Here is a 22,762-nt window from a genome sequence, read left to right on the forward strand (position 1 = left end):
AATATCCCAATGGCATATTTTTGGGGCTATGGCAGCCCCAATGATAGTGCTTTGGAAACTGAGGTGCTTCCCAGTCCCTCTGAGGAAAGTGGGGAGCAACCCAAGTCTGGTTGCTCCTTGACACTCATGTAGGCTGTAACCTGTTATACACAATACACTGGACCTGGGATTTTACAGATAACAGATGTTTAGAAAATCAAGTAAACCCAATAGGCTGGTTTTGCCTCCAATAATGATTAATTATGTCTTAATTTGGATCAAATACAAGGTACTGTTTTATTATTACAGAGAAAATACATTTTCAAAAATTTTAATTATTTAAGTGGAGTCTATGGGTGACAGTCATTCCGTTATTCAGAGCATATTGAGTAACTGATGATGTGTGAGATGATGCAGAGAGACCCCAGGCAAGATGCAAGTCATTAAACACAACAATGGTCACTCTTAAGGGAAAGTATATAGTGAATAAAGTACCCCCTCTTGTAAAATATAAGGATATTACAAGTTACCGAGGAGTTTCATGGAACTCCAAGGTAACTTCTAATATTCTCATATTTTACAACTGGGGGTACTTTATTATAATACACAAATTTCAATGAGTCATGTGACAAATGACATCAGAACTCACCGTTTATAAGGATATAATTTACAAGATATTCATGGCTTTTGTGTATTATATCTAAATAAAGTACTTTGCAAACAGCAGCAGCATTGAAAGAGCCTGTAAAGGTCCGATACAATCAAGATGATAAATTGTAGAACTGATATTTTAATTGTATATGGTGCTCGTGCAGCCACATTGGTTCAGAAGTAATGTACAGTATATGACCTCTGCAAAGCAAGTGAAAGAAACACTGCTGTTGGGCAGGTCCTGCAGGTGTACAATCATTCATATCACACATTTCAACTAAAAGCCTGGTTCTACATATATTCATGGGTTAAATCCAGTATCTGCTTTTATTGACACGTTTAGAGCCCCAATGGGAGCAGTCTCCGCCGCATCATTCTCACTGTCAGAAAACAAATGTACATATTTCCCAATGTTATTCCTTAGCTTGAATTCCTAAACTCTGCTGAAATAATTGTAATTCCTCCTTTTATGTTTTGATCCTTCTAAACACTGTAATTTAGTCTGATTTAATTAAAAAATATTTAAGATGTGACAAAAGCGTATATTTTATGTGTGTGTTATATCTGGTCTATACCGGTGAGGTTTTTGCTCTTACTAGCTCATACAGTTATTTACATTTTTAATACCGACAGATTAGAGGAGCCAACCCATAAATGTATGGGTTGGCTCCTTTAATCTTGATAATCTGTTAATGTTTAGCTCAGTTCATTTTTACCTCTTGCACCCACTTACTGCCAGGCACAAAATTCCAGAGGAGCAAAGGTTTGCATCTGTCTGTGATGGGTGAAAATATTGTGAGTGGACTGTCTATTTCCCCATTTGTTTGCATTTAAAGGTCTCTCATCTAAGAACCCCTCTAATTCAAGGGGTTGTTCACCTTTAAAGAAACTTTTAGTATGATGTGGAAAGTGATTTTCTGAGACAATTTACAACTGGTTTTCATTATTTGTGGTTTTATTGTGGAGTTTAGCTTTTTATTCAGCAGCCATCAAGTTAATCAGGGTTGCAAAAACCCTAGCAACCATATACAGATTTAAATATGAGACTGGAAAATGAATAAGGGAGGCCTGGATAGAAAGATAAGCAATAATGAATTTGTAGCCTTGCAGAGCATTGTTTTTTAGATGGGGTCTGGAGTCAGACAACCACAAAATCAGGCAAATAATTAAAAACAAAAAAAAAATTTGAAGGCCAACTGAAAAGTTGTTTAGAATTGGCCATTCTATACCATACTAAAAGTTAACTTAAAGGAGTGGTTCACCTTTAACTTAACGTATGGTATGTGATAGAATGGCCAATTCCAAGCATGTATAGTTTTTAAAATTATTTGCCTTCTTCTGACTTTTTCCAGCTTTCAAATGTGGGTCACTGACCCCCTCTAAAAAGCAAATGCTCTGTAAGGCTACAAATTAATGGTTACTGCTACTTTATATTATTTTTAATATTCATGCCTCTCCTAGTCATGTTACAGTCTCTTATTTAAATCAGTGCATAGTTGCTAGGGTAATTTGGATACTAGCAACCAGATTGCAAGCTGGAGAGTAGAGATGGGCTAATTTGACCAGTTTCGTTAAAAATTCGCCGCCAGCGAAAGGTCGCCAACAGGCATTAAAGTCTATGGGCGTCAAAAAAATGTCGTGCGGCGAAATTTTTTTGACGCGCGTCTTTTTGACACACTATGCCATACAAGTCTATGGGCGTCATTTTTGCGGCGAAACAAGGCGAAAAAATTCGCCCATCTCTACTGGAGAGCTGTTGAATAAAAAGCTAAATAACAAAAAAAAAAAAAACACAAATAAAACTTTGTCTCAGAATATCATTCTTTACGTCATACTAAAAGTTAATTTAAAGGTGAACAACCCCTTTAAGGTGATACAACCCTTTAAGGGTTCACCATGCTGCAAGGAGCTGGATCTCAAATAATACTAACAAAAGAAAGGGATGATACCATAGGCTAGACTATTGAATTCCTTTAACACTAATTTATTGCTGCATAAAATGCCTGCACTGAATACAAATTTAGTTTTATTTAGATCATAGCCACAAAGAATTTAGGGTTACCAGCCCTGGCAAAGCAAATTTCTTGCTGTACGTCAGACTGAATGGAGCTCATTGATCCTGAATAGATCTTAGCAGCAATACACAAGTAAGGTGATGCTAATGTTGTGCTGTTATATAGAGCATAATGTAAACCCTACTGTAATTTAATTGTATATAATCTTGGCTCCATGTAACTGCCCATAAGGGGAACTTGTGGTTGATAGAGAAACATGGAGTCAATTCAGCAGCAGAGGAGGCTTATGGCAGAGCCCAGAACATTTGTTTATGGTAAAATATTAGAATATAGGACCCCTTTATGAAGGATTCTTTACATAGAGCATCTGCAATAAAGTGGACATAAGCCGTGCTATCACCTACAGAGCAGGAACACAATGAAGAGAAGAGTATAGTTGGGACAGGGCAATCAAACAGCAACTCACCAAGAAACATATAAAGCCTGGTTTTATTTACTTACAGAAAATAAATACGAATATATACACAAATATTTAAAACATCATTTTTAGGTTTCTTCATCTGCGAGACAGAAGTGGCCGTTTTCTCGAAGTACCAGACACTTCCTCAGGTTTCTCTTGAGACTTACTGGTGGTTCTCTTAGGTGTGCCAGCCATAGTGCTTCTAATATTAGAGAACAGACCTTTTTTAGGTTTTGGTTCGCAGACTTCCATGGAGGACAAGTGTTTGCGACTTTGATCAAGTTCAGTCTGCAGTTCAGTTACCGAAGCCTCAAGCTGAATTGCGCGTTCGGCCAAGCTCTGGAGACCTTTCACTTCCTGCTCCTTTGGGAAAAGTTGCTCACAATGAAAAGTTTGCACTGCTGATACTTATTCAGTTGTAAACCCCACTAAACTTTAATTTTACAACCAAGCCCCCATTTTCTATGGATTTAGAACAGTGATCCCCAACCAGTGGCTCATGAGAAACATTCACCAACCCCTTGGATGTCAGTCCCAGTGACCGCAAAGCAGTTGATTATTTTTGAGTTCCTGACTTGGAGGCAAGTTTTGGTTGCATAAAACCAAGTGTATTGCCAAACAGAACTTACTGGAGGCTGCCAGTACACACAGGAGGCTACCAAATGGCCAATCACAGCCCTTTTTGGTACATCCCCAGGAACTTGCACGCTTGTGTAGCTCCCCAACTCTTTTTACATCTAAAAGTGGCTCATGGGTAAAAAAAAAAAAGATTGCGGAACCCCGATTTAGAGAATTGGCCTTTACAACATTCAAAAACTATGTCCATTGTAAAGACAATACATTTGAATAGAAATAATTTCCAGGGAGCATTTTTAAAGCCTGAGCACCATATTGATACCAGAACAATCAGTGAAAGGAGGCAAGGATAACGGAGACAGAAACAGCTTTTAAATGCAATTAGATTACAAAATACTTTAAATCACTGATTAAATCATCTGTACCCAAAAGTTGATTAGAATTATACATCTTTGTTGTGCATAAAACCATATTATACAGAGACACAGAGTCCTTTACACTAGAGTTTTGTTTTATTTTTAATTTAAAAAAAAAGTTCATGTGCCTACAGTGTCTGGTTGTGGTCACCCCCCCCTTGATCGGAAACGTGGTTTTCCTGTGCCTTTACACACAGGAAGTGAGATGGACATCCACATGCAAGTTCTAGTAACATTACACAGCCAGTGCCACCAACATATGCAATGGTTTATGTGCATATAATGGAACTGCTTGATACTGGTGTACTGCAATAAAGCAAAAGCACTTTGTAATAAACACAACATTGGTTTAGAATTAGATTATACATAATGAACTTGCTTCTGTGCATAGTAGGGGGTCTATCTATACACTGGGTGGGTGTGGATGTGTGTGTGTGTTCAAAAAAAGTTGTATAAACTAATTGAGCAATTAATTTGCATTGTTTGGAGTAGAAAGATATAATTCCGGATTTTAAATTCATTGAAATGTTACGGAGGCTTTCACATCTAAAGGGTTAGACAGAAACTTGTGCCCGGACTATAAATTGCTAATCCCTATTAATATGATAATAATTCCCCAATGGGTCACCTACAAGAGGTGTGAAATGAAGATTGTTTGAACCAAAAGCAAGTTATTTTAGAATTGTTCTGACACATGGGGAATATATAGTTATACTGAGCTTTTCAAGTGTGAGTTAAAAACTTTTAAAACACTTCGTTTTTTTCTCAGTTTACTCGTTTTTTTTTCATTCTACATATCCCCAAATAAAAAAACAGGTTTAATGTAATTTTATGACATACCTTTATTTTAAGGTGCTGCTTCAGGAGCTGGTTTTCGTCATTCAGTTTTATTGCAGTTAAAGCAGCTTCATCTTTAATACCCTGAACCTGAGTCTTCAGAGTGGCAATGATCTGGCATATAAATGGCAGAGGTTAGCAAGCAAAACAAACCTTGCATGGCCACATCTATCACTATATAGTATCTGTGCTCGCAAAACTGAAGTGGCAAAGGGAGGAAATGGAATTACCTTCTCCTTGTCCTGGCATCGCTTTGTTAATGCTTCTACCGCACCTGAAAAATAAAAATGAATGTCTTAAGACTAATGATTCACAATCCGTGGCTCACGGGCAACATGTTGCTCCCAGTGGCCTCAAAGCAGTTTCTTATTTTTGAATTCCAGGCTTGAAGGCATGTTTTGGTTGCATAAAAAACAGGTGTACTGCTAAACAGAGCCTGCTAGTTCACAAAGGGGCTACCAAATGACCAATCACAGCCCTTATTTGGCCTCCCAAGTTACATTATCATGTTTGTGTTTCTCCCCCTTTTTTTTTTTTTAAATCATCAGAATGTTGCTCATGGGTAAAAAAAAAGTTGAGGACCCCTGTCTTAGAATAATACAACACTAAGGAATATGGTAGATTTTGAATCACATTTGCGGATCCAATGATTAATAATAATTTATGATTAATGATTAATTAATAATAATGATTTGGAATCAGGAGGCACACACAGACTTCCGTCTGGGCTATCATCACCATAGCAATCAAAAATGATAACCTCCTTTGTCAGGTGCAATTACAACAGACAAAGGTGTTACCTAAAGCTTTGTGCCATTACTTCCTGCTGCAGTGTACCCATCTTGCTTTTGTGTTATTGGTTTGTATTCTGTGCATTGCCAACTATGGATATAGTGGCCACTACAAAAGCTGTGCCTCCGGTTTACTGAAAGTATAAATAATATACTGTAGTAGTCCAGTGGTGTCTACAGGGTTAAGAATTCTGTATCAGATACACAGGTTGAGTTGCAGTCAGGTTAAATATTGATTTGAGGTTTAGCCTTACCCAACCCACCAGCTGTCAGGCTGAAATGGCCATAGATTAGTGTTCTGCGAGATGACCTCAATAAATTAATTTAGCTTATGAAGTGCCAAGAAGAAAGCCCAGCTATCAATAACGTAAATTGGCACCTAGTAATAACACCATTAAATGCACGTTTTTGTATACAGAGAGCCAATGGAATTATATATTTTCTACAACTCCTCTTTTTACCATAGTAAATACCTTCTGATAAACTTTAGAAATCAACAGAAGCCTTACCTTGGCTTGCTTCCTCTTCACCTGATGGGTTTCTAAGGCCAAGTGCAATCTCTAACTCTTGAATTCGCTGCTCCTTTTCCTGTAAAGAGACTTCACTATCAGAGGCACAGCTTTGCCAATGATCACAGTCTATGAGAAACCAACCTGAGAGAACTAGCAACAGTTTTAGTCTTTTACAGTAGGGACATGCTTCAGTGACACTTAGGTTTGATTATTACCTGTAAACACCATCTTAAAAAACAAATTTAAAAAAAAAAAAAAAGGACCAGTTTTAGAGTACCCCATTTATATGAATTTTTCCCCCCAACCTTCATCCATTTCCAGTCACCGATACTTGGACCCACTTGCCTCAACTTTGTCTTGTTCAACTTGGAATTCTTCCAGTGGGACATAATTATCTTCAAGGTCTTCCATTGCCTGGCGATAGGCATGATTCTTTATTGCTTTCTTGTACATTTCCAGTCTGCTCTCAAGTTGTTCCTCATGAGTTTCCTTCAGATCCTCAAAACGTTTACTGTATTTTTCAGCAAGTATTGAAAAAAAATTAACAGAACATTTTAGGAGTTCATAGAGAGAAATATGGAATGTTTGGGATTTTTGGAAGCAGCCACCATACCTCCATGTTTCATCAAGATCAACCATCTGCTGATACATCGCTTCACCCATTTCTTTTCTGATCTGCAGTTCAAGAACTAGTTTGCTTTGCCGTTCCCCAAGAAGTTTGTCTCTAAGCTCTTCTATCTTTCTCAACAGATCCTTTAAAAAAAAAATTCAAGCCTTAAGCACAAATGGATTTATGGATTTCATAAAAAAAGACCATAACAGCAACATTTGTTGAAACTGGTTTCTATATTGCTTTTTGGGTAAAAGAACTCCTTAAACACAAGACAGGGATTGATAGTCCATACAGGTTCCCCAGAGTAAAAACGATATTGTGTGATTTGCATTCAGTTACTAAATACAATTTAGATTTGTTTTATTGCGAACTGTGTACGTTTTATTTTTCCTAGTGGAAATCCCCTCAGGTGTGCTCCTCCGTGTTCCCTAGGTTAAGGCACTGCACTGTAAATCCCAGTTCTTTTCATAAACAAAAGGGACTCGGGCCCTGGATTGCCAAGGATTAATTACTATTTAAAGAGACAGGAAACAAATAAGTTATAATGCCTTAGATGCTGAAGGGCTATACAGATAGTCAAGGCCTATTCAATTCCTATACAGTCACTTCTTTGATGTGTAAGACTTCTGTGCAATCAAGATTTTTAACACAGACTATTTTACCCTTTATATATAATATATCAGCAATTTTATGTTAACACACAATGCATTAAGGTTTCCATGTCTTTAATGCATATGAAATTCAGCTGTGTTAAGAATACTGCGATTTTATGTATATACCAAGAATAGTTTTAACGATTGTACAGATGAAAAAATAATGACAATGTAGTTTAAATTTATATGAAATTGGGTATTTGCATAGAGTATTATGTCCATGTCCGAGTACACGAACGGCTATCCATCCAGCCAAGGGTTTCCTCACCAATCATAACCAAGCAAACTGGGAATATATTACAATACTTATTACCTCTGGATTCATGGTGATGTCCAGCTCCTCATCTTCATCGTCAGAAAGAAGTTCCTCAACAGAAATATTTGGATCGATTTCTGTGATTACCTTTCCATCTTTCCCCACTATTCTTGGGCCCATAAATTCAAAGTTCCTGGGTTGAATTGACTGAACAACCTTAAATAAGCAAACATTGTCTTTGAACTAATTATTGTTGTAAGTAAATATTTAAAAAAAGTATAAAAAAAAAAAAAAAAAAAAAAAGCGCCAATAAGCAAGTGAAGGGATACTGAGAAACATCCACGGACGCTGCATTTGACCCTTTGCTATTTCTACAGTTTATTTAAATGTGGCCCCCGTTTTCCTAAGCACATAAGTGTAGGTTGGGGGGTATTTCATGTCACAATGCAAAGTCAACAGGAATAGAGAAAAACATTTCAGCTATGCCTGGACTAAGCTCACAAACTTCACTCCATTTTAGCATTTTTTCAGTCCACTCCACCCTTCGTTTTGCTAAAAACCACACATTACAGTCATGCCGACAGGAACAAGACTTACTTGTTTTGCTACAGCTGAAAACTTCATGACGTGCAGGGTCTCATCATACGTTGAAGCACACTGATTTATATTCACAATCATGCACGCTTTGCCCTTGCCACAGAAGAAGGGCTGGAAGAGCCTAGTCAGCTTGCTTTCCCTGAATGGGACATAGCTGGCCTTTCTGTAAAGGAAGAAAATTGGACACAAAAATAATGCACCTAGAATCCTTAATGGCAGTGGCGTAACTAGATATTAATGGGCCCCACAGCAAATTATTTTTCCGGCCCCCAAAATGTTTAGAAGTGGTCTTGTTTTACCAAAATGTATTGAAACTGTACATGAATTAGGGCCTCGTGGAGCCCCTGCCCCTCCTGGCCCCCCCCCTGCTTCTTCTATAGTAAAGCCCCTGCTTACTGGTCTGAGCTGGAGGAGAACACTGGATTGGGAATTAAATTAACCAGTCATAACATGGAACCTACTTCCCTCTGCGGAACCTACTTCCCTCTGAGGTTAACTGACCTTTTATAGATTCTATTTTTTTTTTTTTTTTAAACACTTCTTCTAGTTGTAAACCAAGACTCCATCATTTTGTACAACCCGACTCCCAGTAATGCAGTCAGCTAGGGATTCTGCATGTGTAGTTGTCAAGACTGAAGGGATATTTAAGCAATGCTGTTCTGCTGCTTATGTTCACACCGGACCCAAGACCCTCACTTAGTCCTAAATTTCTCATCCTTTGTTCTACACAGAAAAAGAAACAAAATGTACTGGAGTAACGCATCTCCAAAAGGTGGTAAAAATAAGTTGCACTGTACATCCAAGTAGCAAACAGAGTAGGTATTGGAGATTTTCACTCACCAATTGTTGATATGGAGATAAGTCAGGTGCCACAAACCTATTGGTATATCATTCAGTAGATCCTAATACTTAAGACTATATGCACTTAAAAACTGATTTTTTTTTCAACTATTAAAGGGGGTTGTTCACCTTCCAGTTAACTTTTAGTATAATGTACAGCAGGGATCCCCAACCTTTTGAACCTGTGAGCAACATTCAGAAGTAAAATGAGTTGGGGAGCTACACAAGCATGAAAATGTTCTTGGGGTGCCAAATAAGTGCTGTGATTGGTCATTTTGTAGCCCCTATGTGGATCGTCAACCTACATTGAGACTCTGTTTGGCAGTGTACCTGGTTTTTATACAACCAAAACTTGCCTCCAAGCCTGGAATTCAAAAATAAGCTCCTGCTTTGAGGCCACTGGGAACAACATCCAAGGGGATGGAGAGCAACAAGTTGTCCATGAGCTACTGGTTGGGGATCACGGATGTAGAGAGATTCCGAGGCAATTAATTGGTTTACATTTTTTAGTATTTGTGGTTTTTGAGTTTTTTAGCTATACATTCAGCAGCTCACCAACAATCTGGTTGCTAGTGTTCAAACTACCCTAGCAACCATACATTGATTAGAATAAGAGACTGGAATATGAAGAGGAGAGCCCTGAATAGAAAGATTAGAGTAAGAAGTAAATGAAGTAGCATCAATAAATGAGAAGCCTTACAGAGCATTTGTTTTTTAGATGGGGGTCAGTGACCCCCCCATTTGAAAGCTGAAAGAAGTAAGAAGAAGGAAAATAATTAAAAAAAAATATTATAAATGAAGACCAACTGAAAAGTTGCTTAGAATTGGCCATTCTACAACATACTAAAATGTGAACCGACCCTTTAAAGTCCTGCAATTTCTATGCAACTCATAGTGTTACATCTAGAAACCAGCTATGCGGAGGTTTGTACATGAGTACATAAGCTGATACCACAAAAAACACCTAAAGGGGCAGCATTATCTTAGTTGCTTCTTATAGAAATATGAAAATGGATTTAAATGGGACAAGATGTTGCTGTGAAACAGATGTCTCCTTCTAACTTACTTGGGATTCTGACTTTGCTTCAGTGCCCCGATACACTTGCCCAGGATGAGAAGAGAATTGTTGATGTTTCCAGCTTCTTTCAGTCTGTCGCCAACAGTTTGAGTTTTATTACAACGTTCAGATCCGGCCAGATCACACAAGGACATTCTGAGATGAATAATCAGTGATGTTAGAAAAAAACAGTCAGAAGCCCAGTGCTAGCCTCCTGCCTATTCACAGGCCATTTGATCACAGCCATTGCTGGCAAGCTCTCCACGTTGCAAGGAAGTCATATCCCCAAACTTTCTTTCCTCGTTGGTTTTTACACATTAGTGGTCTGTAAAATGACCCTGCATAGATACCTATCTAAGATATGGCATGTATTTTACAAATAAAAGCATAAGCTGAAATGAATTGGGATGGAAAATAAGACGACATATTAGGCTTTGGGCACAGAGGAGCCAAGTGCCATTCTGCTTGCAAACAAAGCATAATACTCACTCTGATACTGACAGTACTCGTGGGTCTTCGTCAGCAGTAAGTTTCAAGAGCCGAACTGTAAATATGCTGTGGCTGAAATAAATTCACACAGTTAAAGCATCTTTCCTGAAAGAGTGCAAGGAAAGAACATGTAAAATAGAAGTAGCAATTAAATAGAAAACAACCCATTACCCATCCAGGCACTAATCAACCCACAAGCCCTGTGACAGAATTCAGGTACCTCCTGCTAGACTGTTGGTTCATGCGAGTAGATGCCAGACTTCGGTTTTTGTTGCCAAATTGTAATATTTTGCAGGCTTCATCGGTGCTAGTGATATTTATCCACTTTAAATCTATAAGAGATGAAGACAAAAAAAAAAAAAAAAGCCTGCTTCACATATCCATCTTTGGTTGGCCTCCTTAGGTATCCCCTACAACAGGGGTCCCAACCTTTTTTTTGCGAGGACCGGGGGGGGGGTGGAGTCGGGGGATGGGTTTGGCAGCAAATTTGGATGGGCCGGCGTTTTTGCGAACTGGGCTTGGCAGCCCAGTGCGGGAGTGTCCGCGGCCCGGCGGTTGGGGGCCCCTGTCCTATAAGAAAGTCAGAATATGGCCAACTATACACACGGGTATGGCATTACAAATGCACCTGGTTGCTAGGATCCAGTTTAACCAGACAACCAGGCAGTGGTTTGAATGAGCGCAAAGAAGAAAGCACATAATTCAAAAACTATAAAATATTCTATGAGCATACTTAAAAGATAACTACAACCTTTAACAATTTTTCATTTTAAACTTTTGATTAGTCTTAATTTGTATGGACCTTGAAAGAGTAAACGGGCCTCAGTCTGAAAAAGAAAATAGCAGACCTGAACTGTAATATAATGAAACAAGAACTGTTTTTCAGTCATTGGTTACCCCAGTGTTGCCAGACTACAGAAAACAATTTACAGCGAAACATCAATTTTACATCATCTGATTTTCAGTTTACCTCAATTTACATTTTTTTTTATGTGGGTCCTGTCTATATTATGAGAATACATTTCTCTGATTTTACACTTTTTAAATTTTTTCTGGTCCCCTGAAAAATATAAAATGCAGGGGTCTACTTATCACCGAGGGTTAAAGCATGCTGGGAGCTGGAAAGATTCTCAAACGCACATTGTTTAACACAGTTTCTCCCTTACTTTACAGGGAAAGTGGCCCAATGAATGCAAAAAGGATCACCCAGGTAAAAACCCAGTTACTCTGTGTACACAGCATTCACCTCCCCTGAGCTTTGTTCATATGGTCTGTGCTGGTAACGAAAAAAGAATTCTTCCAGAAGTGGCCTCTAAAACTATGTGTATGTTTGAAGCTTCAATACAAAGAAGCAGATTTAGTAAACCAAATCCTTTTTTAAAAGGCATTTCAGTAGCTTGTAGAAATCTTGGCGCCCATAATAGCATCACGTTTCTAAATCAAACAGAACTAATTCAAATTGTCAACGATTTTGGATGTTGAAAGTAATGATATACTCCTGTTTTGTTTGACGTGTTACCAGACATTTTTTCCCTTTAAAGGACATGTAAACCCCCTCCACAAAATTGAATCAGTTAACAGTATCTTTAAAATCTTTAGATAACATTTTAACAACCAGAGTGGCAGTTAACAGTAAGGCTGCAGCATCTCCTTAATCATTTAGAAATCCTTCTCCTCCTCTGCCCCCTCAGTCAGGAGTTTGCTTTAGCTGTTGACTTATGAGCATGCTCAGTTCTTCTCAGCTCAGATTACTAAACACACCCTCCAGTCTAACAGCCAATGAAGAGATAGCATTACTGGTTCCCATAGAAATTCTAGGGGGTTATTTACTAAACTCTGAACGCCAAAAACCCGAGAAAATTCATTTTTCGAGTATAAAATCAGAATTTTTTAATGGGAAAAAAAACCAAAGAAAAACTGGCATCTCAGATCTGCCGAGGTTGCATTTAAGTCAATGGGAGAAGTACCAAAGAGTTTTTGGGTGGAAAATCAGAAAAATTCATTTTTTTCCCCGCAAACAATTTTTTCGCGAAAGTATATTAAGTCAAAAAAGATAAAAATACTGCTGATTTGGTCTGAGTTTTTTTCAGAAAATATTGAGATAAAGTCGGACTTTGATTAATAACCCCCTAAGGGTAGGACTACACGGACGTTTTCGGTGCGATCCGACAAAACGCCGGCGACAAATCAAAGCGAGGTAAAAAGGTAAGAGATAGAAATGTCCGATGAGGTTGCATCGTTGATCCGGCGCGACACGACGGTCGGATGCAGTCACTGCGTCTGCATCAGACAGTCGTGTCTGATCAACGCTGCGACTTCATCCAACAATGCATTCACTTACCTTACTTCCGTCGCATCGCGTCGGATGGTGCCGAAAACATCCGTGTAGTTCTACCCTAACTGTCTAATCCTATTTTTTTCTCCTAACCACCTCTTCTGAGCTCAGTTTAACCATTACAGTGCTCACCCCCAGCAGAACTTTTTATCAAAGTATGTTGTGTCTTTGTAAACCTGCATTCTGCACTGTATGAACTTTACAGCATACATGTCTGAATGTTACTGATGTGTCAGAGGGAAAATGGCCGCTGGGTGAAAGCTATTTGTTTTAGAAAAATGTGATGGCGCTGGCAAATGGAGGGGTATATGCAGTACAGATGATGTGGCTTGGGTGGGGAAGATGTGCCCAACTTATATACATGGTAGGAAAATGAAGGCTTTACATGTCCTTTAACAGCAAGGTGGGCCCCAGAGATGACATAACAGATACCTTTTACATAAGAAGTGCCCGATTGGTCATCGCAGATTTTTAACACTGGTCGCTTTTGATTCTTTGATGAAGGAAACTGGTCGAGCAAATCATAGACATACTCATTGTAGATTTCAAAGAATGCCACCCACGCAGAGAACTGAGCGGCATCTCCATCCTCACTGCCAAGAGATCCACAGACTGTACAACAGCAACAAGATACACGTTAGTATTCTGTAGCGCAACTTGAACTTCTTGCAACACTGAAGCACAAAATCTGTCTAAGGGGAACAAAGTTGTACTGCAGTGACACCTAGTGGAATTCGACTAATACAGTTATAGCTTCTCTGCTCTGTTTTAGTGATGGAAATCCAATGCGTTCAATATTTCCAGACTTTTTCTTTCTAATGAATAAATGATAGTTTTATACAGGTATGGGATCTGTGACCCAATAGGATTGTTTTGCCTCCAATAAGGATTAATTATATCTTAGTTGGGATCAAGTACAAGCTACTGTTTTATTATTACAGAGAAAAGGGAAATCATTTTTTGTTAAAAATGAAGTCTATGGAAGATAGCCTTCACCTAATTCAGAGCTTTCTGGATAACAGGTTTTTGAATAATGGATCCCATACCTGTATTTACTTTGTGTTTTATAGTTGGACTTTACCTGACCCGTCATTGGAGATGCTTTCACAAGAAGTGGATGGGCTTTGCTTCAGGTTACTTGAGCTTGGGACACTTCTCATTCCATCCTTAAATACAAAAATATAACTGTTAGAAGAAAAAAAAAAAAAAAAATGTACCAGTGTGAAGAGGAGATCTATTATGTAGTATATAGAGGACCTGGGATTTTTTGTACTTCCAGACGACATGCCTAAAATATATCTGAACATTACATCCGAGAGTAATTCAGTCATTGACTTTGTGCCAAAGGGGATCTAAGAAAGTGTTCTGTTGAGTCGCTCCACATCATACACCCCGAGTCGATTTCTTAGTATTTTGCTGCTAATGTTGCAGATGGGTATAGTTCACCTAATCACTGTAACTTCCAGTGCTCTCTTTCCCTGTTCATTTTAAGAAGCCTGACCTCTAATGGCCACAGCATCCAAGTTACTTTGTTCCCTCCTAAGGGTAAGGTCACACTGCGAGATTCGGGGAGATTTAGACGCCCGGCGACTAATCGCCTCTTCTTTGGGGAGACTAATCTCGCCAAACTGCTTCCCCCTGCTACAATGAAAAAACGCCTGCGGCATGGCACTCGCAGCGCTTCATTTTCCGAAGTCACCCGAAGTTTCCTCATAAGGCAACTTTGGAAAAAGAAGCAGGAAGCAGTTCGGGGATATTAGTCGCCCCAAAGAAGAGGCGATGCACCGAATCCACTATTTGGGATTTGGCCGAATCATTCAAAAAATATTCGGGTGAATACTGTACTGAATCCTAATTTACATATGCAAATTAGGGACGGGAAGGAAAAAAAGTGTAAAAAAAAATTTTACTTCCTTGTTTTGGGACAAAAAAAGTTTAGTTATTTCATATGCGCATTAGGATTCGGTTCGGCTGGCCGGGCACGAGGATTCGTCCGAAACTGAATTCTACTGAAAAAGGCCGAATCCCGAACCAAATCCTGGATTCGGTGCATCCCTAGTTATGGTTTAGCACTTTCAATAGTTACACTTGGGCCGGCTGAATACGGTACTGGACTTTCCATTTCTCATTAAAAAGATTAAACAGGTTCTTTACCTTAACTTCTAGTATGATGTAGAGGGTGATATTCTGAGACAGTTTGCAATTGGTTTTCATTATTTGTGGCTCGAGTTATTACAGCTTTTTTTTTTATTCAGCAGTTCTCCAGTTTGCAATTTCAGCAATCTGGTTGCTAGGGTCCAAATTACCATAGCAACCATGCAAATTTGAAGAAGGGACTAGAATATGAATAGGAGAGGCCTGAATAGAAAGAGGAGTAATAAAAAGTAGCAAAAATAATATGGTTGTAGCCTTACAGAGCATTTGTTTTTAGATGGGGTCAGTGACCATCTTTTAAAAGCTGGAAAAAGTCAGAAGAATGAAAATTATTCAGAAAATATAAAAAGAAAAAAGAAAATTGAAGGCCAATTGAAAAGTTGCTTAGAAGGAGCCATTCTATAACATTAAAAGTTTAACTTAAACGACTCCTTTATACTTTCAGTTTGACATGTACAGTATCTAAATACAAAGTAACCTCATTAAGTAAGAGGCTACAGAAAGGTATTTTACGCACCTCTTTTACAGAAGAAAGAAGCGAGGCTTTCATGGATTCCTCCTGCTTAACTTGAGCGGCCTCCAGTTTCATGACATCGCTGCTGAGATAGGGCTTCAAATTCATCTTGTGATACTGCCTTCCTTTTATATGGCTGAAAATCACATCCAATGACCGGGGTAAGATACCCCCATCTTTTGGGGTACCTGGCAACGATATATGACCAACATTGTAGTATCTGCATCAATCACACACAAAAAAAAAAAAGAAATGAGGTTCATCTCATACCTTGAATAGTAAAAGTTTTGCCCGCATTGGTCACACCATATGTAAACACAAGCCCATTCTGCCCATCAGTAAAGGAATTCACCACCTCCTTCATTGTGCCCTCAAAAAAATCTGCTTGGGATGTTTCAGGTCCGAAAATCTACAGGTTTTGGGTCCAGAAAAAAAATTAAATGAAATCAATATTTAGAGAATTTCTGTATGGTTGAGAAAAAAACACCTTTCATACCTACCCTAGTGAACGTGAACTTGTGTATAGCCTGCCCAATTCCCCTTTCACTGTTTTTCATTGTAGAGGAATCTTTAGGTGCCCGCAAAGATACCACCTCCACATCTTCAATTGTCACACAATCCTAAGGAAGAAAACCCATTCACTTTCCATGAAGCCAGAACAAGAAGGGAATTAGATGACACTCATGCATGAAAGATGTGCTGAACATTTTGGGCTTCATTGTTTTAGAGCAGGGGTCCTCAACCTTTTTTTTTACCTGTGAGCCACATTCAAACGTAAAAAGAGTTGGGGAGCAACACAGGCATCCCTTTGGGGTGCCGAGTAAGGGCTGTGATTGGCTATTTGGTAACCCTATGTGGACTGGCAGCCTACAAGAGGCTCTACTTGGCACTATGCTTATTTTTTGTGCAATTAAAACTTGCTTTTAAGCCTTGAATTCAAAAATAACCTGCTTTGAGGACCCTGAGAGCAACATCCAAGGGGTTGGAGAGCAACATGTTGCTCACGAGCTACTGGTTGGGGATCACTGTTTTAGAGGCATTTCCAGTGGAAGAACTTTAATTTACCAATGAAAGTATATACAGTATCCAGTTCTTTCCAAGATTTCTAAAGGTGCCTTTGTCAAATTCCACTTCTGTAAGAAGACATAGTGCTCTAATGGACTTAGACAGACATTTTTATTTCATGCATGAATACACAGTGGATTTGGAAAGCTGTATTTGTACTTTATTTTAATTAAGAGTTTCAGGAAGAAGATGGTCCACTTCTGGATATAGGAAGAATTCTTGAGGACTGCATACCTTCCAACATTTGAAAACGAAAAGAGGAACAAAAATGTGCCACGTGCAAAAAATGTTTGGACATGCCTGTTTTCATGGCCACACCCCTTAATTAATGTCCACTTTATAAAATTTGGTAGGTTATGGAAGTTTGAACACATTTCTGGAATTTTTAGTGCATTGTTTTATATGTTATAACAGTTTTCCGAATGAAAGTAAACTGCCCTTAAGGGTGGTGGCACACAGGGAGATTAGTCGCCAAATGAAATATCTTCACTACTTCGGGCGAATAGTCTCCCCTAATGCCTTCCCTCCGGCAAGAATGGGAATCACCGGCAGGATGGCACACATGTTTCTTTGGTTTTCTGAAGTCGCCTTACAAGGAAACTTCGGGACAACTTTGGAAAACCGAAACAACATTAGTCGCCTGCAGTAGCGAATATTTGTCGCTTGCGGACTAATCTCCCTGTGTACCACCACCCTTGAGCTGCTAGTCTCAGTTCTCCCAAGAGACTTGCTTATCTTTAATAGTTACAATTGTATTGTGAATTTTAACAAAAGTATCTAAGTGCAGCTGCAGAGTGTTCTGGACTCTCTGCCAAATGCCTTCTATTTTAATTAAGTTTCAGAAACTTTGTATCTTTTTGTGGCATCAGTGCAAGAGATCAAAGAGAAAGTTGGGACATTTCAGTAAGAAACTGTGGGCTGAGCTGTCAAAAACGGGACAGTTGGGAGGTATGAGATTGCACTAAAGAAGGTATTCAAATCTGTTTATCAGTTTTGCAAGTAAGAGTACTTTAAAGCCTCCAAACCATCTTTGTCAAGGTGGATCAAAGAAACCATTCAGATGGTATAAATCAATGTCAGACTGGTTCACCCATCTAGATCACAGCTCACTATTTCATGGGCTAAAGTTGCAGGAGTGTTTATGGATCATATCTGCCGAGTAGCGACTTGGCCTAATCCTAAATTTATGGGCAGACAGGCTGTTGGTATCAGGCTGAGAGAAGCAGATCTACTCTGCGCTCTATTTCCTCTGATTTAAATTAGATTGTGTTACGTGCATTCACACACAGCACAGTCTTGTACTATTTCATAGTTTGCAACTGTGTAAGAGCATAGGAAAGAGGTGTTTTTTTGTTGTTATTAGAATGAAATGCTTGGATACAATAACTAATCACTGGTAATAAATTCAAGGACAAGTTATACAGACTTGTTACTATAAATTTCTGTACCAAAGAAATTCCCAACCCTGAAGAAGTCATTAGTTCAGCGCACGCGTTTGATCTACCAGCCACCCATTACTCCAAATGGCACGCGCTCATTAGAAGCAAGGGAAGTATAGCAATAGACTAAGAATGGCATAAATCTGGAAAAAAAAAACTATTAAAGTTAGAAAATTGCAAATCCAGAAGTTAAAACCCCTCAGAATAGGAAGTACAGAAAAAAAAATACAATAATTAAGAGCGAGTTCTAGCAAACAATTAGGGGAGCCCATGCAGAACAAATAGCAATTAATTTTCGCTAAGAAGGGCAGCGCTTGGGGAAAAACCACCAGATGGGTGAGCTACTTCTCAGGAAATTGTCAATTACGCAGCTAATGTTCTCTGATTAACAGCCTCCCGCATGGTGGAACCTGCAGGGTAGAGGTGGCTAATGAAAGTACCCTGCATGATGGAAAACCTGAAGTGAGCCACAATCTATTGTTTTTACATTCATGAACGTTAATAACGCTTTCCAGCTTGCATATTTGCTTAAGAGTACACACATGGTATGCAGGTTAAATTAGTACCAGAATCATGGGGGTCACTGACATGCCCTGAATTTTACAATGCTGACTTAGAGTTGGGGGGGGGGGGCTGCTCAGTTGAACACCCCCGTCTGGTCTGATTCATTCCTTCTGGCACTGACAAACCGATATGGCAGCTGGTTCAACCAAGGTATTCTGGTGCTTATACATTAGAGCAAAGGTTTTGTTCTGATCCACAAGTTTATAGCAACTACAGGTCTGATGAAATATTTGTATATGTTAGATTGGTGAAAGCCAGTTACTGTAATAAATCAGATTACCACGTAACGTCTTAATGGCAACATATTCCCTGGTCCAGAAGAAACCTAGAACCACCAATCAGCAGCAAACTTTTACTAGACTATGGTGTTAAGGACATTGAAAGACAACATCTGTTGAGGGTATTGGTGGCAAATTGCAAGGCTGAGGGAGCATTAGTCAGTTGATTGCAACAAGAGTAAAGTTCCCCTTTAATACCGTCCAGTTACAAGAAGGTGGACACTGATCACCCAGTGTAGGGTGTTGTGGAACTGGAAGATGCACACCATAATCATAGTCAAGTGATACACTTACTTGCGCTTCATTGCTCGCAAGCTCTGCTTTTGAAAGGGGCCGCACTCTCAGGTACACTTTCAGTGGATGAGAAACCTGATCATTCTGAGGAAGCAAGGATGTACATGGTTAAATTCTGGCAAATTTCAAAATGTTCCCTTGGCATAAATAAGGTAATACGCCCCATTACAAAGTCTTTTTAGTCCTCACCCACAAACCTATTGGGGCAGGTAATCTGTATAGCATAGGGGACCCCAACCTTTTTTACCCGTGAGCCACACTAGCATGAAAAATGTTTCTGGGGGTGCCAAGTAAAAGGATATTATTGGCCATTTGGTAGCCCTGTGTGGAGTGCCAGCTTATAGGAGGCTCTGTAAAGCCATATGACAAGAATTGAAAAATAAACACCTGCTTTGAGACCACTGGGAGCAACATCTAAGGGGTTGGTGAGTAACATGTTGAACTGAAAGTGTGGATCACTCAGCTCTCCAATTATGTCCCAGAGTCAAAACACTAGACAAACATTCACCAGCAATTTCTGGCATTAGCCATTCCTCCACACGGGGGCAATTTTTAGCATTTTGTCCCCAACAACAGGCCTGCAACATGCTCAAGTCAAGTACAGAAGTGAAGCATAAAGTATAGGTATATTATTTTACATGTCATCACATTTCTAGCCCTGCATATAACTGCAAGGAAAGGAAGGAAACACCTTCAAATGTAGAAAAAACACCATAATTATAAATGGTCTGATAATTGATTGTATGGACTTCATTCCATTCACAGCATCCCAACAGCCAATTCATGGCAGTGATATATTGTGCAGCGGATGTATAGATTTGAGCTCACTAAAGTGCACCTAAAACACAGTATTGCGCTTATGCTATAAAGTCCAAAGTAGGGGAAACTTACCAACACTACAGAGTCAGAATCTATAGTATCAATGATGGTACTGCACGCTGGAGGATTGAGAATGGAGCTCAACTCTGCTGGATACACAGAACTCTCATTTCTACTGTCCATCACTCTCTCTACTTGCTGTATCGAGAGAAAAAAATACAACCATATCATGTAAGATTAAACAAATGAAAAAAATATTTTTGTTTTATCCATTAAAGGGGCGGTTTACCTTTAAGTTAACTTTTAGTATGTTATAAAAAGGCTAATTCTAAGCAACTTTCCAAATGGCTTTCGTTTTATTTTCTCTTTTTTTTTTTAATATAGAATGGCCAATTCTATGCAACTTTTCAATTGGTCTTCGCTAGTGTTTTTGCAGTTTTTACATTATTTTCCTTTTTCTTCTAACTCTATCCAGTTTAAAAATCTAAAAAACAAATGCTCTGGAACGCTACAAATTGCGATTTTTTTATTTTTTATTACTTATCTTTTTATTCAGGCCTTCTCCGATTCATATTCCAGTCTCTTATGCAAATCAATGCACGATTACTAGGGTAAATTGGATACTAGAAACCGGATTGCTGAAATTACAAATTGGAGAGCTGCTGAACAAAAAGGCAAAACCGAATGCCAGTTGCAAACTGTCCATGCTCTAAATCATACTAATAAGCTAATTCAAAAGTGAACAACCCCTGTAAGCAGTTCCAGGTGGCAAATGCCATTTACTTAAGCACCATGGGAACCAGCCAACTCTTCCTAATATAAAGCTCCCACAACCACCTATCCCGGAACCAGGGGTGTAACTTCAGAGAAAGCAGACCCTACGGCTGCAGGGGGGCCCAGGAGGCCATAATTAATGAGTCATTTTAATATATATTGGTAAAACAGGACAACCTCTGAAAAATTTGTAGGCCCCATCAAATTATTTTGCTTTGGGTCCCAGTAACATCTAGTTATGCCACGGACCTGAACCCCTACATGACAAAACTCCCCCTTATATATTAAAGCTTAGTACAACTCAAGGCATTGTGCAGGACTGTGCTAAACCAGTAGCATGCATGAAGGAGCTGTAGTGGAGCACAGTATAGCATTTAATTATACATACATTATGCTACTTGTGCATGCAGTCCTGTACAGCAGAAATATTCACTCTGTACTTTTGCAAACATTTACTACAAACGTATGTCTTTTAACCTTTAAAGTTGCACACATTGAATTACAGCCGCTGTACACAACATACTAAACACACTGCAGACCCCAAGAGGGAGATGCACAAAGCCTCAGTTCTACCCTACACAATGATTTTTTCCCCCCCATTAGTGTCCCCTTTGTAAAGGGCAAATTCAGCATACAAGGAATATAGCAAAGACACATTCTGTAAGTAATTCAAACTGAGGTCAATCAGATGAAAGTTACAGCAGATAATAACAAGGCAGACTATGGAGACCAATTGGATAGAAGGAGCCTCTCCTAATCATGACAAGCAGCTGGGAACAGGTGCTCTACTAAACATGCCCTGCACAGGCAACACAGTTACACACAAAGGCAAAATAAGCCAACAATGTACTGCAGCCCCTGAAATAACACAAGAGAACCTCGTATGCATGACAAATTTTCCTATCGCATAGAAAAGCATAAAGTGCTGCAGCTGTACCAGACAACTGAAAATCAGGAGACAATAAAACATGCATTCTGCAGGACTGCATTAGACTGAATGGTGAAAACCAGAATATATTTAATATATATATATGTATGTATTATACACACATGCATACAGTGCCCCAATCATCAGAGTGCAGTCTTCAAATGAGCCATTTTGGTGGGGTTAATTCTATAACAGCCCAACATATCTAGAGGACAAACAGGCTAACATATGCTAAAGGGAGTCCACTGCATGTTACTACCTGCCCCTGCTGCTACTACCATCTAAAACAACTTGCTGATTAACATTCTGTACAGACTCTAACTTATTGGCTGCAGAAAATAAAAAGAATCAGAACACAGAAATGCTTATATACTATATAGAGGGCACATTTGGGCTCCCTACCTTCCAACCAAAGGCAACAGAACACCTAGAACCTTCAGCACAAGGAAGAACACACCTGAGCTGCATAGGAAGTAGTTATTTATAGGCTAATATTTGGGGGAGGCTTTTAGTAGGTGGGAATAATCCCATGATGTATGGTGGCTTGAAGAGTCCAGGGAGATGTTTTCAATATGAGCTTCCTGGTTGTTGCAGGAAAATCCACTCTGTGGACCTTTAATTAAATGGTTTCTTCCACCCTTTCCAGGAACAGACGTTCCAATATTGCCTTTTAACCCTTTTCCTGCCAGTTTCCATTCATCATTCTGCGTTGCATGTTGCCACATTAAATAATATACTGAAAAAGAAATGTACTTTTAATGGCTCAGTGGTCAGGAGCATGACAGTCAGTGCTGTTACCTTTATAATACCAGGCAGGTAAGAGATAAAATGCACTGTGCATGACTGTTATGCAAAT

The 22,762-nt window shown here is 39.1% G+C and overlaps 1 protein-coding gene across 2 annotated transcripts; it reads right to left on the reverse strand.

Annotated features, from left to right (window-relative positions):
- Positions 1-3,115: 3,115 nt before the first annotated feature.
- Positions 3,116-22,762, reverse strand: XB5953084.L (provisional ortholog of kinesin family member 20A L homeolog). 2 transcript variants are annotated; one of them, XM_018268006.2, is made up of 19 exons: positions 22,309-22,762; positions 20,277-20,402; positions 19,386-19,469; positions 16,246-16,365; positions 16,016-16,154; positions 15,749-15,933; positions 14,159-14,243; positions 13,510-13,689; positions 10,963-11,074; positions 10,743-10,814; positions 10,263-10,409; positions 8,357-8,519; positions 7,817-7,975; positions 6,851-6,990; positions 6,583-6,748; positions 6,235-6,313; positions 5,165-5,208; positions 4,938-5,048; positions 3,116-3,468 (listed from the first exon to the last, which is right to left on the reverse strand). In XM_018268006.2, exons 1-19 carry the CDS (start codon positions 22,372-22,374, stop codon positions 3,202-3,204), a joined length of 2,445 nt encoding a protein of 814 aa, XP_018123495.1. In that variant the 5' UTR covers positions 22,375-22,762; the 3' UTR covers positions 3,116-3,201. The 2 variants fall into 2 exon arrangements, with proteins under 2 accessions (XP_018123495.1, XP_018123496.1); XM_018268007.2 differs by lacking the exon at positions 22,309-22,762 and adding an exon at positions 22,029-22,275.

Source organism: Xenopus laevis, chromosome 6L (genome assembly GCF_017654675.1).
Source record: "Xenopus laevis strain J_2021 chromosome 6L, Xenopus_laevis_v10.1, whole genome shotgun sequence".
In the NCBI taxonomy this organism is placed as follows: domain Eukaryota; kingdom Metazoa; phylum Chordata; class Amphibia; order Anura; family Pipidae; genus Xenopus; species Xenopus laevis.

Bases quoted from the DNA above. Each gene is read 5' to 3' on its own strand.
- XB5953084.L (XM_018268006.2), bottom strand. From the start codon at position 22,374: ATGCAGCTCAGGTGTGTTCTTCCTTGTGCTGAAGGTTCTAGGTGTTCT. The intron at 13,690-14,158 runs GTAAAGTCCAAC...GCTGTTGTACAG, and splicing joins CATCTCCAATGACGGGTCAG to TCTGTGGATCTCTTGGCAGT. The intron at 6,991-7,816 runs GTAATAAGTATT...TTTTTTTTAAAG, and splicing joins ACATCACCATGAATCCAGAG to GATCTGTTGAGAAAGATAGA.